Source organism: Mirounga leonina, unplaced genomic scaffold (assembly GCF_011800145.1).
Source record: "Mirounga leonina isolate KUSES-001 unplaced genomic scaffold, KU_Mleo_1.0 Mir_172, whole genome shotgun sequence".
Classification (NCBI taxonomy): domain Eukaryota; kingdom Metazoa; phylum Chordata; class Mammalia; order Carnivora; family Phocidae; genus Mirounga; species Mirounga leonina.
The window spans coordinates 16,336,826-16,356,105 of NW_023270442.1; the positions used below are offsets into that span (position 1 = coordinate 16,336,826).

Consider the following 19,280-nt stretch of genomic DNA (forward strand, 5'->3'; position numbering starts at 1 on the left):
AGGGCAGCCGCTCGAGCCCCAGGGCAGCCGCTCGAGCCCCAGGGCAGGTCGCTTCCAGAGTCCCTCTCCAGAAACCCCCGCACTCACACACCGACCCAGCGACGCAACTGTGGGTGAAAAAGACTTGTAAAACTCAGAGGGCGTCTGAGGAGGTGCCATCCCCCAGCCCCGGGCCACCTTAATGCCACAGACTCCCCGAAAGGACTCGCAGGAAGGCCGGGGGGTGGTCGTTAGCCTGAAGCACACTCGCTGCATTTCACGGACACGGGGGGAGTCAGGGGGTCACGGGCAACTTTTGGAGGGGAGCGGAAGCCAGACTGCAGAGGGCTGAGAGAAGAAGACTGGGGGAGGTGAGTGAGCGAGTGTAGACTCCTTTTCAGAGAAGAGGGTTTTGGGGTTTTTTGTTTGTGTTGAATGGCCACGGCTTCATAACTCCCTCCTCTCTTTGTCCAGCTAATCTTCATGCACTACTGGCTTAATCTCTTTCCACGGAGTCCCTTTTCCATCCCTGCTAGCTTTGCTCGGGCCCCCGCCTCCGGCCTGGCCTGCTGTCACCTCCTAACTAGGGTACTGCCCGTGTGCTCTGTGAACCTCGGTTTCATCTTCGTCACGCAGGTCGCTTCCCAGTCGAGTGTTGCTCTCGGCCGCACCTTGAATTCCCAGAACCTTTTCCTTGTACACGAGGGTCGCAGTCATGTACCTCCTATCCTCCCTGTCTTGCCATTTTGGCCCTGGACATGACCCTCTAGAATTCTCCCTTACTTATTGCTCCCCGTGCCTAAACTGCCCTCCCTTCCTGCCGTGGATCTGCTCACAATACCTGCTCCTTCATGACCCCCTTCATCCCGCCTGACCTGCAGAGCTGAACTCGCCTCGTCCCCTTCTTGACCCTCACTGCTGCCTCAGCTGCCCCTCTGTGTCCCATGCTGCCCGTCCATGGGTGTGTCTCTTCCCAGAAGCTGCGGGGTCCTCTTTGTCTCCCCAGAGCCCGACACAGAGCGTGGTGCAGAGGCAGAATGATGGAATGGGGTAAAGGGCGTCATACCTAAAGTGTAGTTGACGCCACTCGTGCTTGAGTAGGTTTCCATAATGCTGTTGTGTGCTTTATTCACAGGACAAAAGATCTCCATCTTTAATGAACATAAAAGTTATGTCCAAGGAGTAACCTGGGACCCCTTGGGTCAGTATGTTGCTACGCTCAGCTGTGACAGGTACGTAAGTATTTGGCAAGTTGTCTTCTCTACTGGCTTAATCTTTCTGCAGAGGTGTTTTCATCACCACTTAACCAATAATAAAGCAAAGTCTAGGTTTGATTCACCCATCTGTCCATCTGTCCATCTATCCATCCATCCACGTTCTTGGTTTCATATAAAGCATTTGGCTTTACTGTTATTCTTACACTATAACAAGAAATTGGAAACTAGGGCAAGTGTCTTATATGTAGTGCTTAGTAAATCTTTATTGAATGGGTGAATGAATGCATAGAGAGCTTTGAATTACATTTGAATGTCATGGACTACTTTTAAAGAAAAAGTGTTTTATGTAGCTATGACTTAGGCAAGAAGGGGCACCTAACGGTGCCCCTTCTTCGATATTTCTTTTTTTTTTTTAAGATTTTATCTTTAAGTAATCTCTACACCCAGTGCAGGGCTCAAACTCACAACCCTCGAGATCAAATCGCACGGTCCACCGACTGAGCCAGCCAGATGCCCCTATTTCACTTTTTGATTATAGTTTACTACTGCGGGGATTTTAATGATTCCACTTAAATTAATGTAAACCTAGAATATTTTGTCTTTTTTGGAAGGAGCTTTTGTTGCTGTGTTTACTGGTGTCCTGCATTTAATTGTGTTCTTGAAACAAGGAACTAAACATCAGAGGTGCTGGGTATGTTACTCACCGGTCAGAATAGTCTTTTTGAGTATTTACCCGACTTCTTTTATTTTTTTTATTTTTTATTTTTTATTTTTTTTTAAGATTTTTATTTATTTGAGAGAGAGAAAGCATGAGAGGGGCAGGGTCAGAGGGAGAAGCAGACTCCCCGCCGAGCAGGGAGCCTGATGCAGGACTCGATCCCGGGACTCCAGGACCGTGACCTGAGCCGAAGGCAGTCGCCCAACCAACTGAGCCACCCAGGCGCCCTACCCGACTACTTTTAATCATAACACCTTTGATTTCAGATGGCCCAGCAATGTGGAAGCATTAGGAGAAGCTATGAAAAATAGACACCTTTATATTGTATGTGCATTTATTTTCTGATCTGTGTGTTTTATTTGGGCAATCAGAAATATAAGGATCTGATTAGCTAGTGGGAATAATATGAATTAGCAACAACCAAATTTATATGCTGGTGTTTTCCTTACTCTTCCAAATCCCTGAGGGCAAGACCATTTGAAACCCATATCTTATCTAAGACTTATCACCATAGTCTTAGAAATCACCACTGGGCTGAGTGTCCAAAGCCTGAAAAGGCCAGGCCTAAAGCCCATCTTACTTGGTAAGTTGAAACGTTAAGTAAGAAATGAAGTTATGACCTATTTCCTCACTTCATTAGTGACCTGCCTCGGTGGCTTGCTTCTGCCACAATTAATGTGTGACAGGGTGACAGTCGTTACTACAGGTGGTCTCGCAGGCTGACATTGTTTAATCGGTCTTCAGTTTTGGTACTGGTTGCTTGTGTGTGAAACACTTCATTCACTAGAAGGGACCAGTCAGAGTCGTCTTCTTTCTTTAGGATCCTGAGGGTCTACAGCACCCAGAAGAAACGTGTGGCTTTTAATGTCTCAAAAATGCTGTCTGGAATAGGGGCCGAAGGAGAGGTAGGAAATACTTGACCTTCTACTTTAGCAGGGCTTGCGTTGAGATTCGGGAGGTCATGAGCTCCTCCGTGTCTTATGGCTAAACCGCTGGTCTCAGGCCCCTGACGCTTGAACTACCTTGTACTTCCTCAGATCCAGTCAAGGCTCAGTTAGACCGTTGGGCCGGTGTGCATGGGACTGGGGACATCTGGGGGGGCAGGGGACAGCTGCTGATGGTGGACAGAGGTGTTCAACCCTGGCTCACTGTGGAGTCCCCTGGAAGCATTAAGAAATATGGGCACCCGTCCCCCTCCCCCCAGATGTCATTCACTTGGTTTGAGGTTGGCAGGGCCTCTGGGATCCTGAGGTGTAGTGAGGGTCGAGAACTTCTGACCTAGGGGGACCCCGGCACTGTGCAACAGGAAGGCAGGTGGGTCAAGCATCAGGTTGTCTGGCAAGAGGCCGTATACCATTCTGGTCGGTATGGAGAGAATGTTGCTAGCGGACAACGGAGACCCAGCCATTGGTCCTAGAAGAATCAAGACTACACAGGCACTTAGGCAAAAGGGAGCAGGTCGGTCACTGGAACAAAAAAGGGACACAGTGTGAATCCCATCCTCAGGCAAGTGGCTACTGGTGACGCGGGCGAGCTCCCCTGTGGTGAGGAGGGTGACGCTGGGTCTTAGGGTCCTGGAGAGCTAATGCTTAGTGTTCATCAAGTGTCAGTGAGTTGGAGCAAAAACCATCCCACACAGGTGTTTAAGACATGTTTGGAAAGATAGGTCTACCAGTTTAGTAGTGGAGTGTTTTCTAAGAAGTGTTCATTAAGTTGGAAATTCTAAGTGGACACAGATAACAAAGGGCCCCTGGTTGTCTTGCGTCCCCCCACCCCAGTCTCATTCTCCAGACAAACCACTGCTCACGGTGTGCTGTGTTCTCATCGAGGCTTTGTAAAATAACCGTAGAGCCCCCCCCCCCATGTATACCCACAGCTTTCTTTTTTTTTTTAATTTGAGGGGGTGCAAGGGGCAGAGGGAGAGGGAGAAGGAGGCTTCCTGCTGAGCAAGGAGCCCAATGCAGGACTTGATCCCAGGACTCTGGGATCATGACCTGAGCTGAAGGCAGAGGCTTAACGGACTGAGCCACCCAGGTGCCCCGACACACACAGCTTTCCTTAACAAACACGAATGGGCAGTTAGTCTTCATGAGACTCTTGCAGTTTTTTAAGATTTATTCATTTTTGAGAGAGAGAGTGGGGTGAGCGGCAGAGGGAGAGAATCTCAAGCAGACTCCCTGCTGAATGTGGCCTCAGGGCTCGATCCCAGGCCCCTGAGATTATGACCTGAGCCGAAATCAAGAGTACGGCGCTTAACCGACTGAGCCACCCGGGCACCCCAACTCTTGCAGTCTTGAGTGATTATTTGATTTGTAATATATTTCATCTATTATTTTGTAATAAATGATACTATGTAAAATTAAAAAAAAACTGGTTAGCCTTTCTTGTGAATGTAAAGATTTGGATTAATGTTTAAACTTGTGTGCCACAGGCAAGGAGTTACCGGATGTTTCATGATGACAGCATGAAGTCATTCTTTCGTAGACTTAGTTTTACTCCTGATGGATCTTTGCTCCTCACACCAGGTGGGCTTAACAAGGTTGTTGGTTTTTTTTTTAAGATTTTATTTATTTTATTATTTTTTAAAGATTTTATTTATTTATTTGAGACAGAGAATGAGAGAGAGAGAGAGCACATGAGAGGGGGGAGGGTCAGAGGGAGAAGCAGACTCCCTGCCGAGCAGGGAGCCCGATGCGGGACTCGATCCCGGGACTCCAGGATCATGACCTGAGCCGAAGGCAGTTGCTTAACCAACTGAGCCACCCAGGCGCCCCTTTAAGATTTTATTTATCCATTTAGAGAGAAAGAGAGCGAGCATCCCAAGCAGACTCTGCCTTGAGTATGGAACCTGTCGCAGGGTTTGATCTCATGATCCTGAGATCATGACCTGAACCTAAATCAAGAGTTGGACGGTTAAGTGACTGAGCCACCCAGGCGCCCCAAGAATAGTTTTAAAAGTATGGAAAATAATAACACCTGAGCAGGTGTTTGAGTGTCAGCAGATACCTGTTGGTGCTACCATCGAGTCAACATGGTTATTAGTATAGGAATAAACAGATGAGTGGACCAGAACAGAAAATCCAGAAATAGGTCCTGAGATCAAAGGGAATTAAATACCTGACTTGGGTGGTGTTTCAGTGGGAAGAATGAATTACTGAGTGAATGGTGCTAGAATGTCCAGGTATCTGGAAGAAAATGATACTGGACCCTTAACTTACCTATAAAAAATAAATTCCAGGTGAATTCAATACTTAAATATAAAAGGTGAAAATGTAGGACATCGTAGGAACAGGGACGACAAACTTAACACTGGAAACCTGGAAGTTCTTAAATGATAGGCCTTTTCTACTGCATTTGACTGGGGAACCTTTGTACAGCAAACACCCCGTAAGCGAAATCAGTCAACACGTAACAGAACTGGAAAATACTGTTTACGTCACAGGAAAGAGAGAGCCTATGTATATCATTTAGAATGGCTCTTCCAAATTGATGAGATTTTAAAAAGGAAAACCCAGGAGAAAAAAATGGGTGAAAGATAAAAAAAAGGCAGATCTGTGCATTCAGCACACAAAGGAAAAGGTTTGGAAACTCAGTGACAGAAATAGAAATTAAAGTGACACACAGAGATATCTCTTTATTCTTTTCAGACCAGAAAAAAGTGAAAATATTGCTGCTGATGGGCAAGCAGAATGTGGGTATTGCTGGTGGGATTGTGAATGGTTACAGCCTATTCAGAAAACAGTCTGGTCACTGTTAAATGCATGTCCTCCTCAGCCAATCTGCCCCTCACCTTAGACTCAGTCTTTTTTTTTTTCTTTTTTAAAGATTTTATTCATTTATTTGAGAGAGAGAGAATGAGAGACAGCATGAGAGGGAGGAGGGTCAGAGAGAGAAGCAGACTCCCTGCTGAGCAGGGAGCCCCATGCGGCACTTGATCCCGGGACCCCAGGAGCACGACCTGAGCCGAAGGCAGTCGCTTAACCAACTGAGCCACCCAGGCACCCCTAGACTCAGTCTTTAAGAAATGAAAACCTAGTATGAAAAAGTATATTTTCAACCATGTTTATTGCAAGTATTGTTTGTAGCTGTGAAAAAACAATACTGATTAACAAGATGGGTAAATGAAGTATGGTATCCTCATAGCAGTGAATGTTAGGCAGCTAGTAAAAAGGTGCATTACCCAAGTTAGCATTTATGAGTGGTCGACGGAGCAGACCAGCGGAAGGAGGTGTAAACAAGACCCCGTTTCTGTGAGCTGGACTGAAAACCGCACCGTATGAATAGATACGCAGTTGAGTTGTAACTGGTTGTGGTGGGTTGTGTGAGCATGGGGGAAAGGAAGTAATGATCCATGGTTTGTTCAAATGGGTTAGGTGAGGATGGCAGGCTGGGCTGGGTGGGGGAGGGTTGAGAGTGCTGACAGGACCTCTGCCCGCCCTGGTGGGGATGAGGTGGTCCCAGGTGAGATTTCGCGTGTGTGTTATCAAGAAAGAGGTGTCCAAGGGAGCTGTGGTTGGCGGTCATTCTCTGCCCGGGTCTGACCTGGTTTTCAGGACATCCTGGGGTGCGTGTGGAAGAGCTCAAACGTGGGCTCTCCCCAGAGCAAGGTCAGCTGCTGCAGGGGGCCGGGACTGTAGTGGAGGCCTGGCCGCCCCCCACCCCCCCCGCCCGGTGGCCTCCTGGCTCCAGTGGGCAGGTGGAAAAGAGCAGGCACAGGCCGCCAAGTTCAAATCCAGGGACCGAGCCGGGGGGTCTAGTGAGAGCGCTTCTGCAGCAGGAAGTAGCTGGTCTCCCTGGCGGAGGTCTTTGTCGCAAGGGCCCCCTGCTCTGTTCTTCCTGCCCAGGCCTCAAGCCGCCCTGGGTGGGTGGGCCACTCGGGGGAGGGGACAGGTAGGTAGAGCTTGGGTGAGAGCCGAGCCCAGACTGGGACTGACTGTATTCGTCCTCAGTCACAAAAACATTGTCCAGAGCAGACAGCTAGTGGGGGAGAGTATTTTATGAGCCAGGGATGGATGCTCTTGAGTTTATCTTCTTCAGTCTAATAAAACCTTGCCTCTTCTCCCTCTCCCTGCTTCCCCAGCTGGATGTGTGGAATCTGGCGAAAACGTAACAAATACGACTTATGTTTTCTCCAGGAAAAATCTTAAAAGGTATGTAATTGAAGGCACAGTTGAACCGTTTACCCTTTCTTTTTGCTCTTGGTGCGAAACAGTGCCCTTTCTAAAAAGGTCATGACCCATCTTCCAGGCCTATCGCTCATCTTCCGTGTCCTGGCAAAGCGACGCTCGCTGTCCGTTGCTGTCCGGTCTACTTTGAATTGAGGCCCGTGGTGGAAACAGGTACGTTAGAGCCGCAGTGGTCATGCTACGGGTCGCGGTTTGGGTTTTATCTTGTGGGGAAAGGTATGTGAGTTTGGTTCAGTTTAGTTACTTGGAGGAGAGCTCAGAACGTGTGTCCAGTTTTTGCATTGTCCAGAATACATCTTCTTCACTTAAACTTTAAAGGAAGAAAGGTACTCGTATTTTTCTAGTGAAGCAGGTCGAATGTCATTCATCCATTTCCTATGCAGTAAAGTTATGTTTGAATTAGATTTTTGTTTTTTAGGGTTTTTTTTTTTTCCTTGATGTAAACAGAGAAATCTTGTCTGTGGCTTTAAGCAGTCAGATTATGATGGGCCTTTGTGTGGTTTTCCTCAGGTGTCTCATGCTTGGGGTTCACTGAGCTTCTTAGATCTATGGGTTTATAGTTTTCATCAAATTTGGGCAGTTTCGACCATTATAGCATCATTTTCTGTCATGCCCTGACCTCTCCGCCGGAGACTCCACCTACATGTGCGTTAGGTCACTTGACGTCACCCCCTGGCTTCCTGGCGATCTGTCTACCTGTTGTATCTCAGTTTTCTGTATTACATATCCCACGTCTCTACTTAACATGCTCCATCTTTCCTCTTCTTGAACATGCAGGATACAGGGTTTGTACACAAAGACATTAAGAGTTATTACAAAGGAGTGGCTTTGACTTTTTTCCCCCCCACCTCGTTGTGGGTCAGCGTTTCTTCTTTGAATGCCTGGTAATTCTTTGTTAGATGCCAGACATTGTGAACTGTACCTTAGTGGATGCTGGATATATATATTTTAAAGATTTTATTCATTTATTTGACAGAGAGAGAGTGAGAGCAGGAACACAAGCAGGGGGAGTGGGAGAGGGAGAAGCAGGCTTCCCGCCTAGCAGGGAGCCCGATGCGGGGCTCGATCCCAGGACCCTGGGATCCTGACCTGAGCCGAAGGCAGACGCTTAACGACTGAGCCACCCAGGTGCCCCTGCTGGATATATTTTTATAAATATTCTTGAGCTTTATTTTGGGATGAGGTGAAGTCACTTGGAAACACTGCGCTGCTTCTCTTCCGTAGACCGGACCCCAGCGGCATTTGGTCGACAGCTAATCTCCCCCCTGCTGCAGCAAAGTACGCTCATCTGAGCCCCAAGAGCTAGGTTTTCCACCCTGGCCGCAGGGAGTGCCAGGAATGGCTTTCCTGTAGTTCTTGCTCTGTGCTGGGGTGGTTTCCTCACATGTTCGCGCCCATCAGTGCTCTGCTGGAGACCAGAAAGGGCCCCTGCACGTCTCTGCCCGTGAGCTCCGGCCGCCTGGGCCTCCTGCTTCCAGTCTGGAAGTAAACTGAGGCAGATGTAGGCCTCCCTCTCACTTCCCTTCCCTCAGGGATCCGTGTCCTTCAGTGCCTGATGGTCGGGGTCTGGAAGGCCGTCGTTTGGTCTATTCTGCCTGGTGTTTGTTGCTCCAGGTGGGCGAGTGCATCCAGTCCCTGTTGCCCGTGGCTGGAAGCGGCTGTTTTTAACTCCTTATTCCTTGATGTGAATGCACATAACGAACTGAAGGACCGTTAAAATGACACTTGACAGGATGTTTCTCGGTGACCCTTATTTTTCCTTCTCCGAAAGCGGCCCCTCAGCCTGCCCTGTTTCATTCACACGTTCGGTCCCGTCTTTTTGGACCTCCTATGGTGCCCCCGACGCTCGGGTCAGGACCAAGTGTCCTCGCCGGTTCCTGGGGGGGTTCTTAGAACTGGCCTTCAGTAAAATGATGTCATTTATGTCCCCTGACAGAGGGCTTTTGGGGGGGATTTGTTGGCGTTTGCTCCTTGTTTCCTGTCCTTTGTTCCCCCCCCCCCCAGCAGACGGACCCTCGCAGGAGCCGGGGGTGGAGCTGGTACGCCTCCCCTACCGCCTGGTCTTTGCTGTGGCTTCCGAGGACTCCGTGCTCTTGTACGACACCCAGCAGCCGTTCCCGTTCGGCTACGTGTCTAACATACATTACCACACCCTCAGTGATGTGTCCTGGTGAGTGGCCGGCACTGAGGAGCTGCAGGGCCTGGGGCCCTGGACCAGACCCTCGGGGGGAGCATGTCAGCACGATAGATGGCTTTTTTGGCCCGTATTTACTAATTTCGTTTTTCTTTTCTTTTCGTTTCTTCTCTCTTCTCTTCTTTCTCCTCTCCCCTCTCCCTCTTTTCTTCTCATTTCTTTTTAAGATTGATTTGTTTGAGGGGCGCCTGGCTGGCTCAGATAGTTGAGCATCTGCCTTTGGCTCAGGTCATGATCTCGGGGTCTTGGGATCAAGCCCTGTGTCGGGCTCCCTGCTCAGTGGGGAGCCTGCTTCTCCCTCTCTCAAATAAAGTCTTTAAAAAATAAATTAAAAGATTGATTTGAGAGAGAATGTGTGCGTGCACAATTTGGCGGGGGGGGGGGGACAGAGAAAAATCTCCAGCAGGCTCCCTGCTGAGTGAAGAGCCCGATGTGGGGCTTGATCCCAACACCCCGGGATCATGACCTGAGTCGAATCCAAGAGTCAGACACTTAACCAACTGAGCCACCCAGGCGCCCCTATCAATATCTTTTTAAAGGAATTAACATTAAAAAGAAAGCGATTTCTAATTTGCTATAATACCACTTCCTATGGTAACAGTAACATCTGAATGATGCCATTCCGATGCCCCGGAGATTCCTCTAATTCTCAAACTGAGGGGTGCCCCGTGGGCTCCCTGGTTGTTGGGGACTTGCCATCCCCCCGGCAGGAAGCCCATACCCGTGAGCTCCTGTCACCCAGAACTGTGCTTGTCAGTCACTTTGCACTCTGCCTTCTGCTGGGCTCCTCCACACCCCCGGGGTGCCTGATTCAGCCCTAGCTCCCGCTGGGCCTGCCCACCCACCATCTCTTTCTTGCTCTTTATAACCTTTTTCCTTCTTTTTCTTCTTGGGGGTGGGGAGGGGAAGGTCATCACACCTTTATTTGGGTGCTTTTGATGACAGTCCTGAGATGTCGCAGTGCCTGAGAAAGTCGAGCTGGGCTGGGGAGGAAAGGGTGGGAGTGAGGAGCACACAAGCCCTTCTCCCTTTCACACCAAGCCTGTGATCCTGTGTGAACTGGCATTTTCTAACGAATAAAGAGAGCCTTAAGAGGGGCCCCTTTGGACTTCGGTACCGTTTCTAACCTTTTTTCCTGTTCGGGGAACAAAGGTCCAGCGACGGGGCCTTCCTGGCCATCTCTTCCACGGACGGCTACTGTTCGTTTGTGACGTTTGAGAAGGATGAACTTGGAATACCTTTGAAAGAGAAGCCAGTTCTAAGCATGAGAACGCCCGACACAGCAAAGAAAACGAAGAGTCAGCCACACCAGGGGTCTTCGCCGGGACCCAGGCTGGCCGAGGGGACCCCCACCGGCAGAATCCAAGACCCCAGCAGTCCCTGCACACCCCCACCTCAGGCGAGACCGTCTCCAGCCCCAGTAGCACCTTCCGAGGAGAAGGCCCTGCAGCCTAGCGCTCAAAACCCAAGAGCGCCCCCATCCCGGAGGGTCACTCTGAACACCCTGCAGGCCTGGAGCAAGACGACACCCCGGTAAGAACTTCCGGCGGAAGAAGAACTTGTCCTTGCAGTTGAAAAACAAAGTAGAAACCAGAAGGCCCCAACGTTGAACAGGGGACATCCTGTAAGGGCTTCGTAGTGTGGCCAGAGAGATTTCGGGACAGACCTGAGTGCCACCCCCTGCTTCCAGACCTCTGCGGGGTCCCCGTTTCCGCCTGTCAGGGAGGGCATACGGGCAGACGTGGCTGCAGCCCGCCACCCAGTTTCTAGAGTTTCCATAGTAGAAACCGTGTCTGCTCGCCTTACATACGTGGCGTCCATGGGTGTTCATCATGCCATTGGAGATGAGCAAAACACAGGTTTTGGGACTTTTAGATGACTAGTTAAGGCTGGACTGTTGTAAATGTGATGCCTGAACTTAGTGCCTGAACATAGTCCTTAGTTCCTAAATAAGTGGGCACATCAACGTTTAGTGTCTTGCATGATATGATCAACTCCTTGGGGTAGTTTTGAAATTTGGTATCCTCACAAATGATTCCTATGACACTAATGAGCCATGTACCCCTTTACTACTTCTTTTAATCAAGGAGGATAAACTTAATACCCTTAAAGACAGATACTCCGCCGAATTCTGCACCAACCAGTATAATTTCCACCCCGCCCGCAGAAGAAATTCAGTCAGGTGAGTGACATTGGTCATAGTTTAATATAAGTAAAGTAGACTATGTTCTTTTGTTCTCTTGGAAACTAACCACCTAATCTTAAGTCCGTTCTGAGAAAGTGGGGATGCATCTTACTAGACCCATCGTTCAAACTCTCGGGCTGCCGAGTTATGCCCAGCAGGGAGGCCACCTTCCTGCGCAGCCACTCACAGTAAATGATAGATGGCGGGTTCGGAGGTGCTAGAGGTCAGGGTTCTCCACCTGCGGGGCTGGATAATTCTTTGCTGTGGGGGCTGTCCTGTGATTGTAGGCTGGCGGCCCCTCTGGATGCCGGTACCCATTCTCCCCTCCCCCACCCCCTTGGGACATTCTCAGAGGTCACCAGACATTGCCCACTGTTCCCTGAGAGGCGAGATCGCCGCCTGCCCCCATTGAGAACCACTGGATCCTTTCTCTTATATCCATATAGGACCTTGCTAGGCAGTTCAGTTCTCGTCGGGGCACAAAATTTATTTTGTAAACATCACCTTTTTTTTTAAGATTTTAGTTAGCGCGCGGTGGGGAGGTGCAAAGGGAGAGTCTTAAGCAGACTCCTGCACTGAATGTGGGGCTCGATCTCACGATCGTGGGCTCACAGCCTGAACTGAAACCAAGAGTAGGATGCTTAACCAACTGCGCCATCCAGGGGCCCAGTAAACACCAGTTTTTAATTTTAAAGAAGTGTTCACTTACTTGCCAACCTGTGTTTGTTAACGTTCCAGAGATGCCCGGAGACCCTCAGGGCAGTCCTCCGGAGCTCAAGCGGCCTCGACTTGGTGAGCACGAAGGAAGTCCCCAAGGTCTGGACCCTTGATGAGACCTGTCTGGTGCTTGGGGGCTGCCAGGTCTGGGGGCCCCCGTGCGCACAGAGCGGGGGGCCGGGCCGGAGACACTGGAGACCAGTGACATTAGGCAGAGCCTGACGGACACTCGGGAATGGATTTCTGTAACAGAAGATACACAGGGACCAGTTTTTCTGCAGAACTATGTTTGCTCTTGTGTTCAAGATACATTTTTACCTCGGAGATGTGAACATTTTAATGGACTAAATCCTCTTTTTGATGAGTTTCTGAAACTGGAGCAGTTCAGCGTTATCTAGAAACCGTGAATCCTCCCTTAAAAGTACTTGCAGGAAAGTAGAGACATGATGCAAGCGGACTCCTTCTAAAGCAGGAATGAGAAAGAGAAAGTTATTCGAGGAGGTTTATTCTGTTGAATTGACCTTCTGCGTAACTGATTTTTAGGAGTTAGTTTGCTAGTTTGCTTTCTGGTTTTAAAGGTAATAACGCTTGTTCAGGAAAGTTAGGAAGTGAGAATAAAGTAGGAAAACCGGGTCAGAGATGGGACCCCGTTACCATCAGAAGGAGCCTGGTTGCTGTTCGGGCATATTTATTTCCTTGACTTTTTTCTTAGGGAGAGAGTTGAGATTTCACTTTAGCTACAGCTTGGTATCCAAATAGGTTAACTTTTCAGATTGATTTTTCAGAGTAAAAGAACTTGCCTTAGCAATTTATGCCTCTGCCTTTGCTTTCCCCAGCCCGGGGATGAGGACGTGCACTCCTTTCTGCGGGGAGTAAAGCAGGGTTGTGGGGTGGGGTGCATGCAGGGCCAAGATGGGGTCATGGGCCCGAGGTAGTTCCTGCTTCTCACTGACAGGAGGTGCTACCGATGCATTTCATAACGCTCGATGCCTGTCATTTGGGCATAGTGACCACCATGAGTCGTGCAAGTGAGGCTCCCACCACCCCAGATTTTGTTCCAGTCTGGGAGAGCTCACTGAGCATTCAGGAGCCCTGGTCAAGTCTGACAGGAAGTGGCTGAGGAGTGGATCAATGTGTCTCCTTTGAACTCAGGTCAGCAGCGACAAAGGAAAGAACTGGAAAAAGGATCAATGGGTTGCTTAATCCATAACCTAGTTAACCAGAAAAAGAGCTTGCCTCCCTTTCAGGTGGGAAAGTGCCTCACGAGGGATAATGTACGGTGGTGTAGAGAACTAGAAGAGGAACAGATTCTTAGCTGTGATGACCACGGGTGTGGGGCACATTCAACATGAAGACACTTTAAAAATGTCAGACGGTATCCTTTCTGCCCTGTGATTCTCAACCTTCGCTGCGTGCTGAAATCACCCGAAGAACTGACTGGAGTATTGACGCCTGGGTACTCCCTCCACAGGGCGTGGCCTAACGCGACTGGGGCGTGGTCAGGATTCTTTAAAGCTCCGGTAATTCGCAAGTGCAGCCAAGACTGGGAAATCCTAAGAGAAAAGCTCTGCCCGGGTGTGGTCTCTTGTGGTTAAACCATTTCCACCGAAAGCTTCCTCTTATTTATTCTCTGCATCATCACTGATTGGCAGCCTGAGAAGATAATGGGTGGGAGATGCCCTCAGCTCTTCAGAGAAGAAAGATTTTACATTTCCTGCGGCTGGAGTGGGGTATTCTCTGGTCACCGATCCCTGTGCAGAGGGACCTGATCGTGGATCCCACATTCTGGTGGGTGAGCCTGCTTTCCTGGCCACACTCCGGACTTGTCTACACCTCTGTCTCTGTGCAGCAACCGTGGGGGGACAGGGGGCACCTACAGCCTGAAGCAGGGGTTTATAGGCAGAACGAGTTGTCAGCTGTCACTGAATATGAATTCCCGAATCGTCCATAAAAGCCCAGGCGATGTCAGCCCCATGTCCTGATCTAAAACGGTCTGCTTCCATCTGAGCACTTACTGCGGAAGCCTTCTGCAAAAGGAGCCTGGCGTGAGGGTCAGGCGGGGTCCCCTCACCCAATGTCACCGTGAGCACGGCCGCCCACACCATCGTGCCGGGAGTCCCTGCAAGCGGGGCGTCCGCTGGGGCAAGGGCCCTGCAGCAGACACACGGAGTGGGTGTCACTGGGGACAGGGCGGCTGTCCCATCCAGTCCCCTCACATCTGCATGTTCACGGCGCTGAGGACCCTTCTTAGCAAAACAGTTGTCAGCGTCCATTTCAGCAAGTAGGTCTGGAAACTTCCAAGTGGGGAGAGGACAACTGGCCCAGCCCTTCCCAGCTGGAGTCTTGAGAGCCTGCAAGTTCCCTTTGTCACCGGACTAGTTCAGCGCCTGGCCTCACACCTGCCATGGGCACACCTCGGGCAAATGATGTCACCAAAAGCAGTCTCTCTACAGCTCTACCAACTTTCACTTTGCCCACTGTGGCCGGGGACAGGGTGAAGCGAGAGGGCGGAGATGAGACATCAAACCGAGGGGCTGGAGGGTCGCAGGAACAGGTCCCCGTACACCCGCATGAGCTTTCGCGGCCGCTGGGGTCGCTGTCCCTGCTGGACGGCCCCGGGGGTCCCTGTCCCTGCCCCTGCCGGGCTCGGAGCAGGCTTGACCAGAGTTGCCCTGGTGGCTGGTCCTAGAGGAGCACGGCTCACAGATTGGGGTGGGGGAGCGTGAAGAAAGGAACGTGAGGACCCATCTCTTCGTCCGTTCAAGAAATGCTTATCAAACAGCCAGGTACGCAAGCGTCCATCAGGGAACAAGAGGGAACCCTCCCCCTGGGGCTTACCTTCTGGCTGGCAGAGACCACCGGTCAGCAGGGCAAGCCGTGATAGCAGAGCACCGTGGGAAGAGGAGCGCCGGCAGGGGCGGCTTAACGCCTGCAGCAGGGCCGGCCCCTGAGGCTGAAGCGGCAAGTGGGTCAGGTTTTCCAGCTCGTCCGGGGCAAGAGCACCTCCGCTCGGGCACAGGCTGGGTGTTTCGGGCTGCCCGGCACTCAGGCTCCTCCTGAGTGGTGGGGGCGCTCAGGCTCTGGGGACGTGGCTCGGGTGGCCCGGCGCCAGCCACGGGTGACCACTGCCCAGTTGTCGTCGGGCGGGGGGGTGGGGCGGGCACCTGCCACGTTCCAGGGGCCACGGAAGCTTCCTCAGTCATGCCTCGGTCTCTTCCTCCAGGCCAGAGGCAGAGCCATACATCACACAGCCTTGTCTTCCACTTCCTGCATTTAAGCAAATCCCGGAGGCTGTGACAGCTGAGTTGTCAGGGTGGGGGCCGTGGAAGGAAGGCGCCTCGTTGAGCGCGGCCTCTGCGCCCGAAGTCCTGCCCTCCTCAGCACAAAGAGCAGCACGGAGAGCCTTGGATCCCTACCTTAGTCCTGGTTTATTTCCTTGCATTTTGGCTCAGAGACGCTGTGAAGCAGAAGCGGTGGTGACAGGTGCTTAGTAGCAATTGTGTGGGGTTGAGACCCTGGCCTCGTTCCTTAACACCCCAAATGACTTGATGTCTCCTTCTGTCATTGCTCATCAGCTGGGGAAGGCATTTCAAGTGTAATACCAAGACTTTGGAACAACTCGGGCTCTCACTGCCCTGGGTCAGCGCCCCTGGCAGGTCCCTGGAGAAATGCATGCTTGGAAAGAAGTCGGTGCTGTCATTAGCCCCTCCAGACCTTCTTCTCCGCACAGGTCCCTCTTCTGTCCCCGTCGCCACCTACCTGCCAAGTACAAGGAGCTGGCAGCACCACCACCCCTTCCGGGCTCTGCACCAGAGCACCTGTGGGGCTTTACAAACAAAACAAAGCCGACTCAAATCTAGGCTTTGTCTGGACCCCGGAATCGGCTTCTGCAGGTGGGGAGACACCCAGCGAGGCACATGCATTTTTAAAAGCGGTCCTAGAGATTCAGCGGGCAGTGGGCCTGAGACCTACCACGTGGAGGGTTGTGAGATCTGCAAGACACACGGTGAAGGGCAGTTAAAATTCCTTGAACTTACCGATTGTATAAAGAAACGACATATTCAACTACTCAAGAGGAGGCTGAAGCTTGAAGAAACGAGCAGATGCTGTGTTTCTGAAGCCATCTCCAAGCTAGCCACCCACAGTGGCTTCCCCCTCAATTTGAACCCGGGCTGCGAGAATTTGGGTTCCGAATGAACGAGTACTCGAGTAGGCCACGAGGGGGCGATATTGCCAGCCCTTCGCTCCACGGTCAACTACATGAACGAATGTATTTTTAATGGGAGGATTTTTAATCCCATTGTTATGGAAGTAGTATATTACCTACTGCAAGACATTTTTCATGTTTATTACTTTCTGTATAATCACATGCTATCTTGTTGTTCCAAAGAGTTCTGTAAATCCACATCATATACTGAATTGGAGTCCTCCGTGAGGCCTTCCCATACAAATAGCTAGATTTAAAAGGTGTTTCGGTTAAATGTAGCCAAAGGTATAATGAGTTTGAAGAAGCTAACCTTGAAAGGTTTCTTTTTAAAAATTTTTAAGCCAAAAAAATAATGTCTTGGTGACATTTTTCTACATTAGCTACAGACATGATATCCACTGTGCCTTATAACTCTACAAAGACATATGCACAGAGTTGTTGCAGTATTTTGAGATGGAAAACAAGACTGGAAATCCTCTGCCGACCAACAGGAGATCCATGAAATTGCAGGGTGACCATATGGTGGCCTGTGATGGAGCTCTGAGCTGGAGCTGTGTGCTCTGCTGTGAGGAAGTTTCAAGTGCAAGACCAAGGAGCAGGGGAAGCCTGGTGTGTATATATATCCTCCTCTCCCCGGTGAGCCACCAGAGAACAGAACCCGCGCCAGACTGATGCGCAGGCACCGTGCTGTGATAGGAGGGTTGTCTGGCTCCAGGACCTTATCCTCAGGAGCGGAGTGGGGGCGGGGGGCATGCAGTTAGGCCATTCAAGGCCCTTCCAGTTTTAGGTCACAGACCAGCACATAATATTAATATTAGGTCTTATGTCACATGCTGGTGTGTGGAACACCAGGGAGGATGTTGTCCTTGATGGTGGCAGGGGAACTTAGGCCAAGAAGCCGACGATTGTGGGGAGTGGTGTGAAGTGGGGTGTAGCGGTAGGGAGTCACCAGGAAGGTGGGAAGGGCATGGGCTTTAGAGCTGGAAAGGGCAGGGTTTTAATTCTGCTGCAACTGCACATTCTGCATCCCTTCCTAGGCCTCAGTCTCCCCATCTGTCAAATAGGGGTCTGCCTCCTTTGGTGGTCGAAAGGACTGAGTGAGGTATAGACCTTCCTCTTCATCTGAGAGCTCCAGCTTCTCACGGGAGAAATTTTGTGATTCCTGGGGAGGTATTTGACCACTGGCTAGCATTCTGCAGTGACACCAAACCAAGGGCACATTATTTATATATATATATATGGATGGAGATTTCTTATCAAGAATTGGCTCACCGCATGATGGAGGAGGCAAGTCCAAAATCCACAGGGTGGGCTGGCAGCTTGGAGAGCCAGGAAAGCTGATGCGACAGCCCTATTCCAAAGGCCCTCAGGTGGAGACCCAGGGGAGCTGACGGTGCAGACGAGATCTGAAAGCACCTTGCTGTAGAATTCCTGTGTGCTTGGGGAGACTGGTCTTTTCTGCTATTCAGGCCATCAACTGATTGGACAAAGCCCACTTGCATTATGGAGGGCAGTCTGTTCACTGGAAGTTTACTGATCTAAGTGTTAATTTCATCCAAAACCACCCTACAAATTGACACATAAAATTAACCATCCCAACCACCACCACCTCAGAGTTGGAAATTGGGAACTCATGTGGCCTGGCAAACTGACCAACAACTGCACTCTGAACAGCAGTGAGTCTGGATCCCTAATCCATGGCTAATTTGACATTTAGTAGGATGCCCACCCTCCACCAGAACATCCTAATCTACAGAATGAGAACACACGGTACTCTGAGGACCTCTAAGAGAGCAACTCCGGAACTGCCAAGGTAGCACTGAAGTGCTCTCCCGTGAGCAGGAACGACCAGTCACCTGTGATTTAACGTGTTGCAGTGGAACCCAGCAGAACGCAGGTTCTCAATAATCATAGGGTTTGAAAGTCCCAGGCTCTGGGGTCAGCCAGCCTGGGCTTGAATCCTGGCTCCGCCACTTGCTGTGTGGCCAAGGTTTGGTTGCTTAACCTTTCTGAGCCTTGTCTATCTCACCTGTAAAATGAGAGGACAGCCTCTGCCTGACGGACTTGCAGTGTGGGTTAAATGAGAAGCCATGGGTGGAGTGCATGGTGCAGGGTCTGCCCCATAGTGAGCCTCAAAACACATCAGCCATTATTACTCCTTTCCAGATCTCCATTCCCCTCACCACTAAACAAGACCCTATGGGGTTTGGGTCCAAAACCAAAGCCCCAACTTCCATTGCTCATCCTAGTTGACCTTCGAGATGTCAGAAGCTATAAAATTAACATCTCAAATAGCTTTCTCGACAATTGGATACTTTGCCATGAGAAGCAGGTGTTGATAGAGCTCACACTAAACTGGGGAGGGAGTTCTCTTTCTGGGATGGAAGGCTGCAAACTGATCACCAAGAAAGGAGCACCTGCCATGAAAGACAGGCTGGGTCCTAGGTGCTGTGGGGGAGAAGGAGATGAACTCATTCTTGACCTATAGTCATTGCTCCCCAGGGGATGGGCTTTAGGAATACCTACTAGGGAAGGCCAGGCCAAGGTGAAGTGGCTGGTGACACTGCTTCTAGAGCTATGACAAGATGCTGAGCAAGGTATGCACATGCTCTCACGCTCTTTCTCTCTCTCTCTCTCTCTCACACACAATTGCCAACAAGCATTTAAGACAGCCAGTGCTTTCTTGCTAGACACATCTCCAAAGGCAAGAGAAACAAAAGCAAAAATGAACTATTGGGACTTCATCGAGATAAAAAAAAGCTTTTGCACGGCAAAGGAAACAGTCAACAAAACCAAAGACAGCCTATGGGATGGGAAAAGATATTTGCAAATGACATATCAGATAAAGGGCTAATATCCAAAATCTGTAAAGAGCTT

At 50.3% G+C, this 19,280-nt stretch overlaps 1 protein-coding gene across 2 annotated transcripts in view; it reads left to right on the top strand.

Moving 5' to 3' along the window:
- Nucleotides 1-15,219, top strand: part of CHAF1B (chromatin assembly factor 1 subunit B) — a 20,839-nt gene extending 5,620 nt beyond the window's left edge. Inside the window, exons 6-14 of one of the 2 annotated variants that reach the window (XM_035017668.1) lie at nucleotides 1,115-1,211; nucleotides 2,735-2,819; nucleotides 4,346-4,439; nucleotides 6,995-7,064; nucleotides 7,162-7,253; nucleotides 9,105-9,270; nucleotides 10,447-10,827; nucleotides 11,382-11,476; nucleotides 12,218-15,219. In XM_035017668.1, coding sequence (XP_034873559.1) covers nucleotides 1,115-1,211; nucleotides 2,735-2,819; nucleotides 4,346-4,439; nucleotides 6,995-7,064; nucleotides 7,162-7,253; nucleotides 9,105-9,270; nucleotides 10,447-10,827; nucleotides 11,382-11,476; nucleotides 12,218-12,309 — 1,172 coding nt within the window. In that variant the 3' untranslated portion in view covers nucleotides 12,310-15,219. The remainder of the gene's footprint in view (nucleotides 1-1,114; nucleotides 1,212-2,734; nucleotides 2,820-4,345; nucleotides 4,440-6,994; nucleotides 7,065-7,161; nucleotides 7,254-9,104; nucleotides 9,271-10,446; nucleotides 10,828-11,381; nucleotides 11,477-12,217) is intronic. The other variant, XM_035017669.1, reaches the window with a different exon arrangement.
- Nucleotides 15,220-19,280: the final 4,061 nt, after the last annotated feature.